Below are 17,326 nucleotides of genomic sequence, written 5' to 3' on the forward strand. Positions count from 1 at the left end.
GTGTATCGTCATGTAGAATAGGGTTTTCTCCTGTATCTAAACGCTCATGGGTGATGATGTATAAATTTATCAATTCGTTGAAAGTCAAACCTGAAAATATAAGTTGTTGCATAAACTCTATTTGTTGATTACTAAACCTCATCACTAAGTTCCAGATCAGCTAATTCTTCGTCCAGTATTAGTTCCAGAAACCAGTCTTCGGGTCCAGTTATTGATAAGTGATGCAGAATCAGACGAGATTGGAGGTGATGCCGGATTTGGGGAAACTGGGGGCACACAAAGATGGTGGTGAACACCAAATATTTAAAATAAAACTTCTTAAGAATAAAACTTCTTAAGAGAAGTTTAGCACAGAGAGAGAGAGAAAGAAAAACAACTATGTGTTGATGTTGATGGTGGCAATGTTGGACTGTAAATGACTTCGCAACCCTCTGTCTTTCTCTCTTTCTCTTTTATAGCCAATTCGGTCCATTGCGAAAGAGAAAAGACAGAGCAAAAGAAAGAGGTTTGACCCCCCAAACAAAGAGAAAGAAAGAGTCTCTTTCTTATGGCCCCAAAGTTAATTGGATGCGATCTTAAACATTTCCTGCTTTTCCCTAGAGAGATGGTCATTTATAATGTCCACCTTTCCTAATGCTTTCTCTCCCTCCTAAAAGTAATTTAGTTTTCCTGCTTAATGTAGAAATGGTAAAGTCATAAAGAAGTTAATTTCCCTGGAGAGAGGAGGAGTAAAGCTACATACATTTACTTCTCCTCTCTTGCCAATGATAATCAAAATTAATAGGTTTTTGGGAGGAAAAACTCCCAAATAAAAATAATAACATTGGGGTGAGAAGGGAGGTTATGATACCTTTGTGTGTGCTAATATCTTGACTTTTATCCCCTCACAATATTCTGAGCATTGAAACAATTAATTGATTCTAATTGTGATTTACAATATGATGAAAATATTATCAATATTTCAATGACGAGCTGACTAAAATGCTAAAACCCAGTTTCTGCTATATTTGTCAAAAATCAATATTTGTTGTTAATAGTTACGAAAAAGTTGTAGATAGTAATTTACTTAGACTAATTTCTCGATACATGAACAATTATCCATTTGAACATCAATTACAAAAACTTAATGAATACAAAAATAAATTTTTCATGATTAACGCTAAATTAAAAATATGTTCAAGTTGTGAAACAAAATTACAAAAAAAAGTATTAAGTCAAAATAATATATTCAATGGTCTATTTTATGATGATATTCCCGATTGTTTGTCGACATTATCGCTTTTCGAATTAAAAATGATCAAACAAGTTGATCCGTTTATAAACATCGTAAAAGGTAACCCTCAATTTTATCAAACAACATTCAAGGGGGAAATTTTCTTTATTCCACAAAACATTGAAGAAATTAAAACAATATTACCAAAGTCTTTATCTAATTCTGATTGTATTTTTTTAGCAGAAGCTTCATTCCTGAATATGTCAAAAAACAGAGACTACTTAGTTAAAGCATATAAAATTAATACAGCTTTAACATGGTTATCTAAATTCAATAGACTATACAGTCGTGAAAAATGAGTTTCGAATGGTTTTTAATCATTCGCGCAGGTAGCGACTAAAATTAATAGATTAAACAATCAAGATAAGAAAAATCAATGAGTAAATCATCTAAGTCTTATCACTGATGATAAAGATTATCAATTAACTTTAGTAGCTAAGTTGCGCGAATGATTAAAAACCATTCGAAATTCATTTTTCACGACTGTATATGAATTATTTTACAATAAAAATAGATAAATATATTAGAAGAAAATCAATTTATCCCTGAAATAGAAATCGTTAAATTAGAAACTTTTAAAATAGTGACAAACAAACCATATAAATTATTGCTATCAAATAGCTTGAGTATAAATTCATTTTTAATAAAACAAACTAAAAACTATGAAAACATTCAAGAGTTATTTTTTTCTGCAAAAATGATACATAACATAACAAATATAATCCATTGGACACCAAATATGCTTGATTATATTATTATAGCTGCCACGCAATTGAATTGCGAACAAAAGTTCCAAGATTTGCATACTGATACAATTGAACAACTTATCGTTAACATATTAGAAAACAGTTATAAATTTATATTGCAAAAACGAATATTTAACTTTAAAAAAGAAACTTATAATAGAATTTCGCGTTGATAAATTACCACAATTAACTGAACTTACTTTTTTTAGAATAAATAATAACAATTTTATTACAATTACTACTAACAACAATTATTTACTACTAAATATAGACGGATGGCTAGAATCAGGCCGTAAATCAACATCAGAAAATAGCCGTGCTGCGATATTTTTATTTACTAACTTGAATGACATTATTTTATATAATTCCAACAATTTAGTTAAATTTGCGAAAATGAATATACTTAGTATGGTTGATTACCAAATAGAAATAATACTACAAACTGAAAGTTCCACATTCGATACTCAATACGATAAAGAAACATTAATTTTACCTCAAGATAACATCCAATTCAGTGCACAAGAGATAATAGAAAAATGTGAAGGTTCAAAAATAATGACTATAAATAGAAAGAAAAACGCTCCTCTTAAAACGAATTATGCTTTGAATTACGAAGAATTAGCATTTCCTAATCTATTTCCATACGGAATAGGAGGTTATGAATCTAATATAAGTGTACCGCTTCCAACAGATATAGCACATGATAACAAAAGAAGTAAAAAAAATTAGAACTAAGTTAATATTTTAAATCGAGAATCTGTAATTATATTTCGAAACACTCAAAAAATAAAGAATATATATATATTTTTCTTTAGTAGCTTATGAAACTCACAAATCATTAAGAGATAGTTCAGTATTATGTCAACTTGAAAATGAACAAAAAACAAATATAACGAATACAAAATTACATGCTTCTTTATTGTATATGCGTGGTTATTCAACCTACTGGAGAAAAGCATTAACTGATCTATTAGCCATAGTAAATTTACTAGGACCAGCTCACTTTTTCATGACATTTTCTGCGAACGAAACAAGATGGGATGAATGTATTAAATACTTATTTTTTAGAAAATATAATAAAGTATTAACAGACTTTGAATTAAGTAAATTTACAAATGAATTACGATTTAAATTAGTAAATGATTATCCAAAAGGCGCAACTTTTTATGTAAATAAACGATTTGAGCATTTTTTTAAAAAATTTATTATTATTTATAGCGAAGGAATTTTCGGTTCAAAAATCGTCGATTATTTTATAAGAGTTGAATTTCAAAATCGTGGATCTCCTCATTATCATCTTTTAATTTGGTTAGAAAAATGGCCAGAATATGATTCGACAGAAGCTTTAACAAAACTAGATACAATTATAAAAACATCTTCGTTACATCCATTATCAAATTTTCAAAACATAATTGTAGAGCAACTTGTTTTAAGAAAAACAAATCTCAATGTAAATACGGTTTTCCTAGACCACTTTCTGAGAAAACTAAATTAATAAATGATGAAGAAAAGAAAACCAAAAAATGGTTTTATAAAGTAATAGAAAAAAGTGACCAATATATAAATAATTACAATGAATATATGTTAGATATATGGCAAGCTAATATGGATATACAATGTATAGCAGGACTTGATGGAGTAATTGCTTACATAACTAAATATATATGTAAAATCGAATCTTCCCTAATAGTAAACAAAATTAAAAAATTGTTAAAAGACTCTTTTAGTATAAATAACGAAAAATATTTAATAAGACGAATTCATCAGCTAATATTATCAAACCGAACTGTTAGTGCACAAGAAGCAGTATTCCGTCTTAGTGGCTTAAAATTAGTAATATCATCCCTTGAATGTGTATATATTAATACTGATTATAGTGAATTAAGACCGAAATTAGTTTATAAGATTAATTCAGAACATCGTTTAAGAAGAATACAAGGAAAAAGTATCATTGAGAAGTATTGCGAAAGAGCTGATAACTCATCACATTTATGTCTTTTCGAGTATGTTAGTAATTATAAAACTCATTATGAAGCTAATAGCGATGATGAAGCAGAAGATGAAGAAGAGATGACACCAAATGATACTTTAAAAATAGACCTTCGTACGAAACCTGCAGCAGTTAAAATATCCTCTATGAAAGGTAAATCTCGTGAAAATTACTATTATACATTCATTTTATGTTTTGTACCGTTTAGAAGCGAAATTGAACATAGTAGAAATAGACATAATATCGAAAGTTATTTTCGAGAATGTCTGAATAATAATTTAGCTCGCTGCTCAGATATTAAATTATTTAATACAGTCCAACAAATGATAGAAGAAAAAATTTGGAATGTAATTCCTATCCCAAAACTTATAGATAATATCGATCGAGATCAAAACGATAGTGAGCAACTTATTACACAAACTAATATCGAAGAAGCTTTTAGTAAAATATTAAAAGATCATGAACTTTCAAACGATCAAATATTAGTTTCAAACGATATAAAAAATAGAACAATAGATTATAATAACAACAATAAACAAATGAAATTATTTATTACAGGTGAAGGTGGTTCCGGTAAAAGTTATTTATTACGTGTTTTAATGCTGATTTTAGACGAAATTCACTCAACAAGTTCTCCTAGTTACGTAGTAGGGGCATTAACTGGAATCGCAAGTCATAATATAAACGCTACAACTTTACATTCTCTTTATATGCTACCATTCGGAAGCTTTACTAATTTAAGCACAGTCAATCCATCTAAATATATGCATATGCATACTAGTGTCTTTTACATCTTGATTTCTGTATGTGGTGGTTCATTAATTATAGTAAAAGACGAATAAAGTCTCATAAAGAACACACTATAAGTTCTCATCCGTGGTAGCTAGAGTCTTAATTTTTTTCATGATAATTCTTCATACCATAAGATATAACATATACAGAAATCAAGATGTAAAAGACACTAGTATGCATATACGAAAACTTCATTTTTACCCATAGAGCTCTATGGCAAAATCCAACTTTGAAGCCCTGTATCTCAGGAACTAGATCTGTCCTCAATTCCACACTCGCACATAATATGTTGTTTGACATGAGCTAAATGTACAAAAAATTTGAGGTCTCTAAACGTGCGGACCTAATCCGAAGTCCAGCCTTGTTTTTAAAAAAAACATTGTTATATTGGATGATACTGATACAAAAATAACGATAACTTTATGGAACGAAAGAGCTGAAAATTTTTCAGCTACCAAAGAGGACATCATTTTGTTAAAGAATGTTAAAATCATAGACTACAATGGTTTACAATTAACAACAAATGGTGCTACGACAATTGTGTTCAACCCAGAGTTAGATGAAGTATCACAACTAAAACAATGGAATGAAAAACAAGATAATCTTCATACCAAAAAAAATACAATGTTATCGCGAAATCTTTACGATTTTGTCAAACTCAACGAGATTAAATTACACGACGAACCAGTTAACATCTCAACCACTATCGGTACAATTACAAAAATAACGAATGTTAATTTCTACAAAGCCTGTCCAAAGGAGACATGTAAGAAAAAATTAAATGGACAAATATGTGACTTATTCAATGAAAGTGTCGATGGTAAAGACAAAATGATCTTCAATCTAAAAATAGCTGATGCTACAGGATCATGCTTGATTAATATGTTTAACGAGGATTGTGAAAAACTACTTAAGATAAATGCAACAAACTTACAATTATTACTACAAAACAACGAACAAGAATACAACTTAAAAATAAATAGTTTATTATTTAAAACATTGTCATTCAAACTAAAAACAAAAATCAATACCTATAATGACCAACAAAACCTATCTAATAATGTTTTATCAACAGATGAAATATCAATGAAAATGTATCAAGAAATTTTGTCAAAAGAGATAAACGATCTGAAAATTGAAGACAACTAATAATATAATATTGTGAGGTATTGAATTTAGTCTTAGATTATTCCGAGTCTTCTTGTCGTGTAGAGTAATCCAATAGAATATCTCGACTTGTGGAAGGAGTATCGATATGAACAATTTGATCCTCCGAGTTTTCCAGTCGGTCAGAAGTTGTGATGTACAAGGTGATGAGATTGTTGAAGGAGATGTTGGTAGCTAAAAGGTTCTTCATCAACTCTATTTGTTCGTTGCTAAATCTCATCATTTATTTCTAAAGGTGGTATCTCTTCTGATAATAAAAGTTCGAGGAACCAATCCTCTGGACCAGTTATGGAAAGGTGATGAATGATTAATATTTCTATGAGTTCTTTAATAAGTTCTTCTATCTGATTTAAAACCAACTCTAAGCTTTCCAATTGTTGATTTATAGTCATACAATTATCTACACCTCTAGTGACCTGAATTACCAACGAGATATGAACTTAAGTATACGAGTCGAGTTTGGACTGAATCGAGTTAAACCCTATGGTGATTAAGTCTTACGCTGTTGAATGTTTCAATTATGTATAAGTGAGATTATGTTTAATGGTTAAGTATATCAAGGGAAAGTTTCATAAGGATAAAAGTTTGGTACATGGGAAGTGAGACGGAAGGGAAAAACGAGATTGGTACATATACCTATGACTTACCCTCGAGACAAGTTTGATGCTAACTGGGGGGTCAACGATTACAGCAGCCGATGGTAGTGATGCAGATAAAGAATGGAGATAGACGAGAATGGAGATGAAGAAACACAAGGATGGAGATAAGGTCAAGGAGAAGGTGATGAAGGTAAACACGAGGATGGAGATAAGGTAAAGGAGAAGGTGATAAAGGTAAACACGAGGATGGAGATAAGGTAAAGGAGGTGATGAGGAAAAAGGGAAACACAAAGATGGAGATGAAACAATCTAAAATAGATTGTTTGGTGCTGCTGATGATGATGAAAAATATAAAACAAACAAACTTAGGTTAGGTTGGTGATTTGGTCGATGAGAGAGAGAGAAAGAAACAAAATATATGATGATGATATTGAGATGACGGAGGTCAATTTGAAACTGTGGACTCTCTACCTTGTCCCTTTCTCTCTTCCTTATATACACCTTTCTGGGCTATGTCGAAAGAGAAAAGACAGAGGAAAAGAAAGAAGTTGGTTGGTCAAGAGAGAGAGAAAGGCAGAGTCTCTTTCTTTCAACCCTTTGTTAATTTTATTTTCGTTTAAGTTTTTCCTGCTCTACTCAAGGGAAGGGTTCACCTTTCACCCTTAGCCTTGGTAGAGCCTTTTTCATCAAACCCAATCAACCACAATTAATTTGTTTTGAACAAAAATGAAAAGAAAAAGAAAAGAAAAGGAAAATGAAGAGAAAAAAGGTTTCGGGTTTCTTTTCTAAGTAGGGAAGAGGAGGAAGAAAAAGGATTAAGTAAAGTTTGAGGTTAATGGGAACTCAATCCTTTTCCTCCTCTTCCCTCTTCATCTGCCACCTCCAACCCATCTTGTCCTTAGAGGGCAAAATTTTACCCTCACAATAGGAATTGCGTCTAACTCAATAAAATATTTAAATTTGCATGAATAAGTAACAAATGCGTAATTAATAATTATAAAAGTAAAGTTACTATTGCTTCTCTGAAAAAAATTTACTTACATTCGAAAAAATGATACTACTATTTTATAGTTGATCATATTTTGATCATACAGCGTGTGCCAGAATAGAGTGGCGGCGTTTGAAATTATATAATTTTACGGTCAAATTTATTTTTCACTTGAAACTTGTTTGAATGAAAGCTACAACATTAGAAAGTAATTATAAAATATTCTCAAAATGACAACCTTCACCTGAGATAACAAACTCGAGGTGCTTCTTAAAGTTGCGAATAACAGCCTTAAGGGTCTCAGGGCGGATACTTTGAGCGGCAGATTCAATAGCAGCTTTAAGTTCACCAACGTCTTTTGGATCCTTACGATAAACCTGGTCTTTCAGGTAACCCCAGAGGTAATAATCGCATGGATTGATGTCTGGACTGTATGCTGGCCAAGTAATTCCTGTTTGATAGTGTCGATAATAATCTAAGGCGATTACTCTTGGTCCAAAGTTTTTGTTGAGTATTTATTAGTAACACTTCTTTCGTTCTATGAGGTCGAGCGCCATCTTGTTGGTACCAGAAACCGTCAACTAAGCCGTTTCGATTAGCCCAAGTTCCAAATTTTTCATTCAATATGTTAGTGTAGGTTAAACCTTTAACTGTACCTTCAATAAATGTCACTGGAGTTAATTTTTCCGAATAAATTCCCATCCATACGGTCACCTTTTCAGGATGTAATGGTTTTTCGATGTTAAATTCAGGTAGCTCTGACCCCCAGAACCGATAATTCTGCTTGTTGACGAATCCGTGTAACCAGAAATGAGCTTCGTCGGTGAACCAAATTTTATCTAAATCCAATTGATTTTCATCTAATAAACAAAGAATTTCATTCGCAAAATTAACACGATTCATTCGAGCTTGTTCAGTGAGAGGTTGAACAACTTGAATCTTGTAAGGATGAAGGGAAAGTCACTGAAATTTCCAGAACAGCAGCTGCTCTTCTTAACGAATTAGTTGGATTTTCTTCGAAGTGAGCTTGAACTTTGGCTATATTTTCTGGTACTATCGCTGATTTTCGGCGACCAGAATGGCCAGTGTGTTGATCAATTACACTTCCGTATCCCATGAAATTATCCCATGCTCTTTTGATGGTTCCATCATTTGGTGGTGTATCAACATGATAATTTTTAACAAATCGACGTTGAACTTCGGAGAAATTAGAAGTTCTGGCATATTCAACGACCATGAACACTTTTTCATGAGTTGAGTAACAATTTTCGCTCATTTTCACTTGATAAAATAAGCACTTTCACTTGATGTAATAAGAACTTGTTGAGTTATCACACTCAATATGAATAATACTGGCTTTTAAGTAGCAAAAAATGTTTAAATAGAAAAGAGAAATCGGAAAAAACATTAATGGCCTCAAAACTGACCTTTTCTGGTTAAAACCTGTTTAACGTTAGCAAAAAAAAATTTTTCATCCTAATTTATCAACTCATCTATTAGCCCTCAGGCAATGTATTGAGTAAAATTGGCCAATAAAAACAAACCAATTTGAAAATTATTTAGTTTCAAACGCCACTCTATTTTGGCACACACGGTATTATAAATCATTATTAGAATCAGTTGATTGTTTAAATGATCAGAATATGAACTCAACATCGAAACAAATTGTTTCGAGTTGATCATATTATTAATCACAATCAAAGCTACAATTCGAGCAAGGACGTTGAGAGGATTACCAAATGGTACCAGTGTCAATTAAGCAGCTCCTCTACGCAGCGCTTACAGATTCGCAAGTTCCTGATGGAAAGGTGATTGATACTTAGTCTCATTTATATATTTATCTTAATATTAATTAATTGATTCCAATCTTATTTCCATACACGCTACTTTTCCGTGTATTTTTAGGTAGAGAGTGAGGGTGTTTTTTGGAACACCAAAGTTTTTGGTATTGATTTTAAGGAAGGGATGGCCGTTTGTGGTTCCATTTTCGGGAGTGAGCTAGAAAATGTGGTCACCGGAGACCTTGGAAACATTCCAAATATTGAATGAAATAGCGAAAATACCAAACCTATTCGTCAGCCCTTCAAGAGACAACGACATCGGTCAAAAAGGACAATCTGCTAAAACACATCAATGGATACAAAGAGGGAACGATTTCATCCAGCCAGGATGTGAAATACGCAGAGCTAAGGCTCCACAAGTTGAAGGGCAGTGGGAAAAAAATTACCAGTTATGGTTTTAGTTTTAATTGAATTATATTTCATTGAATTTTAATTTTTCAAATTCTCAAATTGTGAAAAAATATCAATAAAGCCATTGGCTTTTTTAAATTGAATTTGTAATTGGTTTTTAAATTGTATTACATGAAGAAGATTTCAAAAAAAAAGATAAATAGATTTACACGGAACATCTTCCGTGTATTTAGATAGAGTTGATTAAATTGAAATGAATTGAATTGATGGACGGACGAAACACGGAAGATGTTCCGTGTAAAGAGTCAATAATCATCATCATTTGATTCGGATGTTTGTCCTTCTTCATCCTCGGATTTTTTTGTCACGATTAGATTCCTCCTCTTCCTCCGAACTTGTATTATCACTTGAGGTCTCTTCATCACTTGCGTTGTAGCCGGTGGAGTGGTCTGAATGGATGGAAGAAGGCTAATCATGCACACATCGGAGTCCGACTGCGGGTCGACTTCCATGGCGTTTAGATTTGCGACGTCGAGTCGCTCTCTTACCATTATCATCTCCAGTTCTCTCCGCTCTTCGTGAGCATCCTGTTCTAGCTGGTCTCTCCAGTGTTGATGATGTTGCCGTTGTTGCCTTCGGGCTCGTTGTTTTTGTTGTTGTTGTTGTTGTTGGTCGTGGTGGTGGTGGTGGTTGTGGTGGTGGTTGTGGTGGTGGTTGTGGTGGTGAGCCATAATCAAATAAAGTTTTCAAATGACTGAAGTCACACTGAAAAAATAAAGAAAGCAAAAGAATAAAAAAAGCGAGTTAAGTTTGTTGATATGAAACAAGAATAAAAATGAAAAAAAGCGAAACTCACTGGATTTATAAACCAGACGCTAATTGATGATGATAAATTGAATATTGGGATCTTCTCATCGAATGGTTTTGAAATAAGATCTGGATCATCTTCGCATTCGAGATAAACCATGATGTTTAAAAGACAATGATCAGCTCCATCGATTGAAGAAATGTCGATGTTATAAGCTGTTGTAAAAATTGTGGCAAATCTACTTTTATAAAGTGGATTGTACATAGAAGAAAAATTTGAAAAGAAAAAGACAGAGAAAAAGCAAATTAGTGATTAATGATTTAAGGTAAAGGGATAAGAGGTAAATTAATCTGTGTTCTACTTACTTCGACTACTACTACGTTTTCCCTTCACAAGACAAAATTGGCATTGATAGAGCTTTGCACCTCGTGAAATCTTTCGCTTAAATGCTAATAAGTTAATAAGTAATGCGAAATAGTTTTTCGGCTGTTCCAACCAGATCGATGAACACATGTATTCATTCGTGTCTTTTATGTATGCCAATACATTTACATCATACAAAACGTCGTCATCCTTTGTTTGAGCCGAAATGAAAGAAACAAATAAAACATGAAAAACCATCTAAATGGCTTTTAGAAGCTGAATTACAATGGAACTGAGAAGGTTTTTAAACCATGTAAACATTCAATGATCATTGTTGTAAATTTTGATGGCGCTCATTGTTGCGGTTGTTTTCGTAAACAACATTTGATTTAATTGTTGATTGTTGATTAACAACAATTATCATTTTGATTAATTGATATTCATTGCTGATGATGATGGTAAACAACAACAACAACAACAACAACAAGGTTAATCAATCATTAGCTTTTGATGGTGATGGTTCAACTTAATAATTATGTTTGTTTTAATTTAATTTAATAAAGTTAATTTGTTTTATTTTAAATTAATTAAATTTTAAATCAAGTTGATTTAGTTAATTAATTTAATTTCAGGGATCGATTTGGTGTATTTCCAAGGAAGTGAATTAATTGGAATTCATATTTTGTGAAATATCACTAATCGTTTCCATTGTTGAAATTTCTGGCTGTTATTGCTGCTGCTGCTGTCCCACCTTATAAGTCGACAGGATTATCATCTGTCGGTGATAATCTTTTGCTGTTACCGTTACTTTTGTTTATTCCTGTTTACTGGATTTTCTCTACTGGTTACGAATTTTGTTCCAAACATTATTCAGTGAGCCTGCTTCTAGAGCTGCTCCTTGATCTTATTCGGCTAAGACAAGAAGTAAAAAATTCATTAATGAGGACATTAAATTGCATATCAATTTTACATGCTTATTTTTGCGGGTTGAATAGATTGCAAAGATATAAAAATGATCACCAGTGTTTAATGTTGCTCGTATATCTTCATCCTTATTTGAATGTTTTTCAATCTTCACTATTGACGAACAAATTAAATAATCTATAGAGGAGGACCCTTGCGTACTTCTGAACGTCATAAAATCTGGAGGGATAATTGATTTGATTACAGTTAAAGTAACAAACTCGCTCAAATAGCTCTTATCAGGAGTAAGTGTACCACCAGCAAACGGATTGGCGATGTTCAAATCACCTAAAAAAATCAATGCTTCAATTACTTCTTTGGCCATTTCGCAGCAATACATAGTCACTTGCCTCAACAGAAGTGTTTTTTCCGCTCTTGTGAGGTGTTCTCGAAAATAGGCACTGATTGCTGCGATCCTCCGTCCAGGTTGAAATTCAATCATGGCTCTTGTGATACAATGTGGGCCCAATGGATACTCTTTAACATTAACTTTTCCAAAAATTGCCATCAAAAGTCGATTCAGCAATGTACAAGATCATTTAATAATATTTATTCATTTTTAATTATTTTCGTGATCAACTTATTAATAATTCTAGTCTCAAGATAATTTTCAGTTAAACTGCAAAGTGTAAATTGCCTTATAATTAAATATTCATCGTCTTTCCTAAATCCATTTGAATATCACAATCATACAGTTGTATTTCAATTCATCATCATCAAAATAAATTCACACTTTTTGTAGTATTTATTACAATTAAATAAAATAATCTCTCGAGTGTTAAGAAAGTTTTTCAAACTTTTATTCAACAGTTTTCATATTAGCTTCATCTTCACTGTCTTCGTCGTCGTTATTATCAAGACAATCATCTTCATATTGAGTGAGAAGCATTTGTTCAACTGTATCCGGCATTTCAACCCCTTTGGTCTCAGGTAACACAATAACCGAAAGCGCCGCAATCGTGGACGGTACTGATAACCAAATGAAAGTGACCTTTAAGCTAGTGAGTGCAGTCTAAAATTAAGATGAACAATTAGTATCGATATGATTAGAGCTCTGATCTGACTTACTAGTTGATTGATAAACGGTCCAAGAGTTGCAGCCAATTCTGCGGCCAAAGTACAAACTCCGGTTCCGAGGTTTCTAATACTGGTCGGAAAAACTTCCGGTGTGTAAACATAGAGTGTATTGTGCAGGACACCATTACAAAAAGTAGCGAAGGCTAGAAAAAAGACCTTAATAGTGAGCGAAGCGGTGGACTGGGACAAAAAGAAAGCAAAATATACATATAAAACAGCGTTCGTAGCAAAGAAAGTGACCAATAAAACTTTTCGTCGATAATTGTCCGCCCTGAGGGTCATTAGAAGCACCGATGTTGATGTGAATGAGCTAATAACCGCATTGTTAAGCCAAATGTTACCAGGAATATCGAGTGTACAATAATGTAAAGAAGAACCAGCAAATGTCCTTAAGAACCAGATGAAACATAGAATTAGAACTAATCGAGTAGTTCGATAGTGTAAAAATAGAGAAGACATTCCGAGTTTTTTGACTCTACTAAATTTACTGAGATTTTCTTTCAGCTTGTTGAACTTTTCCTCGAATTGATCTTCGTCCATTTGAATTGAAGTAAATTTCCTCAAGGTTAATTTGGCTTCTTCCGTTTTCCCTGAAACCAATTGCCACCGAGGTGATTCAGGAAGATATTTGATCAACCAGAGACAAAAAAATTGATAAATCGTCGTCATCATATAAATAAACCGAAACGAAGCAACGAAATATGTAACAAAGATCATAAACAAGGTCGATCCGTGCCAGAATGAATCGTACCAGAACATGACCTTAGCTCGATAACGAGGATCAACCGATTCCATCACTAGTTAAGACAAAATTTTTTGCTCTCATTATAAGGTAACGAAAATTTTCAAAGCTCGAACTTGAAACTTACTCAAAATAATCGTACAAAGAGATCGACCAAACCCTCCGATTCCATGAATGAATCGAATACAAATAAACAAAGGTAAACTTATTGTAAATATAAGTAAAAGTTCACAAATAATTTCAATTAAAATACAAAATTTAATTGCAAACTTGCGACCCAATTTATCAGAAAGATGACCAATAGTAAATCCAGCAAATGCTTGACCAGCAACATAAGCGGCTAAGGTAACTGATCGTAACCAATACCGTTCACAGATTAACAGCCACTTAAATGATCAATCAAATTGGTAAAATTATAAATGATGACAACAACAACAATTAACTAATTATCTTCTTACCTCACTAGAGATCGACACCCGATCCGAATTGAAATACCAAGTTTCACAATTCTCTAAATCAACAAATGAACATTTATCTTCTTGTAAAATAATCTGAAACGATATATCAAGAGGTAACTGGTTAGTTAATTGCTCGTTAATTGTTGTATATTACCTGAGATCCATTAATCGTCTCACAAATTAAATCATCTTTAACTGAATAATAAAACAATGATGAATTGTTGAAAGGAGATACAACATAAATTAACCCAATTAAAGCAAATAAACGTTTCTGAAAAGGTCCCCAGGAACCAATTAAATCAGAAATATTAACAATCCGATTATGATTAAGAAGTGATTTGCTTGATTGTAACATTTTCAAGACAATTAATTTACACTCAATCAATTAGTTGTAAGCATGGTGTTTTAATCACTGTTAAACTATTACATTCAACAATAAAGCTAAATGAAAGATACAATTTACTCAGTTGGATTTACAATCAATGTAAACAATTAATTGTGACGTTCAAATTGTAACTGTGGCAATTTATTTAGTTGATTGAAAAACTGTCTTGATCATTAGCAATTAAAAAAGTTAAAGGTAATAAAATCAATACGAGGTGAATACAAATGATGCAAGAAAAATTAACAATCTCGATTTAAATTGTTTCCTGGTTGAGTTTTTTTATCAGAATTAATTTTAATCATCTCTTCAATTGTATCGGGTATTTCTTGGCCTTTGGTCTCAGGTAATAAAGTGGTAAATGCAGCAGCAATTACACCAGGAATCGTTAGGACAATTAAGGTTACCTTTAAATTGTACGAGGCAGTCTGAGGAAAGGACAATCTAAATTAGTTTGGTTTTGATAATTAAGATGTTCATCTTTGATTACTTACAATTTGGTTGATGAAAGTGCCAGAAATTGAAGCGATTTTATCAATCGATGAGCAAATGCCAACTCCAGCATTACGAATTTGGGTTGGAAATACTTCCGGTGTGTAGGTGTAAATAACTGAATAAGTTGCGGAGATGAAACAATTGCCCAAGGCTATGAAAATAATCATTGGAAACATTTTATCAGAATCTGCGAAAGGTATTGATAAACCTAAAGAAATCGTGGTCAAGATTAATCCAACAATTAACATGACCTTACGACGATACTTGTCTACTGAGTAGGTCATGTAGAGATTGGTGATCGCTGCGAATCCAGTGAATATTGAATTATTGATGAATACTGATGAGGATAAATCGAAGGATAAATAATAAATTCCGTCTTCAACAAATGATCTGAGAAGCCAAATGACCGACAAGCAGATGAATATTTTACTCGTTTGCTTATATTTGAAAAGAGTGAAAAAATTAGCACTTGATTGTTGTTCTTTCATTTGTTCCTGATAATTATTTAAATTGTTACAAAGAGAATCAAATTTTTCCCTGAAAGTATCGTCATCAAAGGTTGAGTATTGTCTCAGTAATCGACCTGCGTCCTCCTTGTTTCCAGAAATGAGCTGCCATCGAGGCGATTCTGGCAAATGATAGATCGCAATTAGAGATAACAATTGGTAAATTGTTATACCGATGAAAATGTAACGGTAATTAAGGACATAGTAACAGGTAATTATCATCAGGTAGGTGGATGAGTACCAAAGCCATTCAAAGCTAATCACCATTGAGCCTCTTATGTTTGGACCAACATTTTCCATACCTATGTAATGACAGCAATTAGAATGACAATTAAAAGCAAATCAACCGACACCATTCAATGGATCGTATTAATTGTGTGACTAAACCAAGGACAATATTTACAATTACTTTTAATTGCTTTATGAGTTAACTCTTCATTTACGATCTAAATTGTTTCAAATTGTTTCAACTTGAAATGTATAATTGAACATTGAATCTTATCCAATGATAATCATACTAATCTTTTAATGTTCACAAGTGAATTATGATCATTATTGTAGATGTTGATATGATTATTTAGAATTTATTTTCCATCCTGATTAAGTTAATTGGTGTTTACTCACAAAGGATTAAGGCAACGATATAACGACCGTAACCACCGATTCCGTCAATTATTCTGAATCCAATGAAAAGGTACAAATTTTGGGTGAAAATGATTCCAAGTTGACTGATTATCTCCAAGATAACTGAACATGTTAAGGCAAATTTCCTACCAAATCTATCGGAAACATAGCCGATCACTATTCCAGAAATTAAGTAACCAAAGACATAGACCGAAAGAGTAAATGACCTTAACCAATACCTTTCACAGATTAGATTCCACTGTAGTAATTAGGTTAATCTCTTGATAGTATTTAAGGTTAACAATTAATGATCAACTTACTTCTCGTGAAATTGTGATCCGATCTGATGAATATCCCCAAGATGAACATGAATCCAATTCACTGAATGAACATTTATCCGCCGTCAAGTGAATCTATTGGATGATGAATCAATTCTAAGAATCATTGTCCACTTAATTGTCCAACTTACCTTAGTATCGTTACTTGTTGAGCACCAAAGATCATCTTTCAAAGCATAATAAGAGAGTCCAAGGTAATTGAACGGAGCGACAATGTAGACGATTCCAAGTAGAATGAAAATTTTCCTTTGCAATGGTCCCCAAGATCCAATTAGATCAGAAACATTTGACACTTTATTTATTTCCAGATCATTTTCCATTGTGGTTGACATGATTAACTAATTGTCTTCTATCATGTAATCAAGTAATTGAGATGGAATACAAACTAGAAAAAGGGATTAACTTGTATTCTAACAACATTGTGATAAATATAAACAGTATTGATGAATCTTTTTGATTGTTATGATTAACTACTTTTCACCATGTGATTTACACGTCACAATCACTTTGATTTCAAGTGGTATTAATGATTAAAAGATTTTATTGATTTTTGATTAACCCTTTTTAATTTTGATTAGAAATTTTGATTCATCGATCTATTGTAATTTATATAACTTGACGACTTCGAAATTGATTTTCTTGTTTATTTTCAATCGGAATGATAAAAGTTGAAAGAAATGTGATTTGAATAGAGCGCGAAAACCTGGAATCAACTGTAACTTCACTTTGTCAGAGTTTCTGAATATTCCCAATGTGAATTATCATGGAAATGGGAAAGAAAAGCGGATCTCTGGCCTTTCTCGAAGACCCAAAATTAGGTCGA

At 32.3% G+C, this 17,326-nt stretch overlaps 1 protein-coding gene across 1 annotated transcript; it reads right to left on the reverse strand.

Annotated features, from left to right (window-relative positions):
* Window positions 1-12,659: 12,659 nt before the first annotated feature.
* On the reverse strand, window positions 12,660-16,977 carry LOC128397020 (uncharacterized). The gene is made up of 10 exons (XM_053357686.1): window positions 16,635-16,977; window positions 16,486-16,578; window positions 16,166-16,424; window positions 15,035-15,843; window positions 14,786-14,968; window positions 14,313-14,534; window positions 14,159-14,251; window positions 13,828-14,086; window positions 12,950-13,755; window positions 12,660-12,893 (listed from the first exon to the last, which is right to left on the reverse strand). Exons 1-10 carry the CDS (start codon window positions 16,833-16,835, stop codon window positions 12,681-12,683), a joined length of 3,138 nt encoding a protein of 1,045 aa, XP_053213661.1. The 5' UTR covers window positions 16,836-16,977; the 3' UTR covers window positions 12,660-12,680.
* Between the last annotated feature and the right edge of the window lie 349 nt (window positions 16,978-17,326).

This window comes from Panonychus citri, unplaced genomic scaffold (genome assembly GCF_014898815.1).
Source record: "Panonychus citri isolate SS breed McGregor unplaced genomic scaffold, ASM1489881v1 Contig00028, whole genome shotgun sequence".
NCBI classification, from domain to species: Eukaryota; Metazoa; Arthropoda; class Arachnida; order Trombidiformes; family Tetranychidae; genus Panonychus; species Panonychus citri.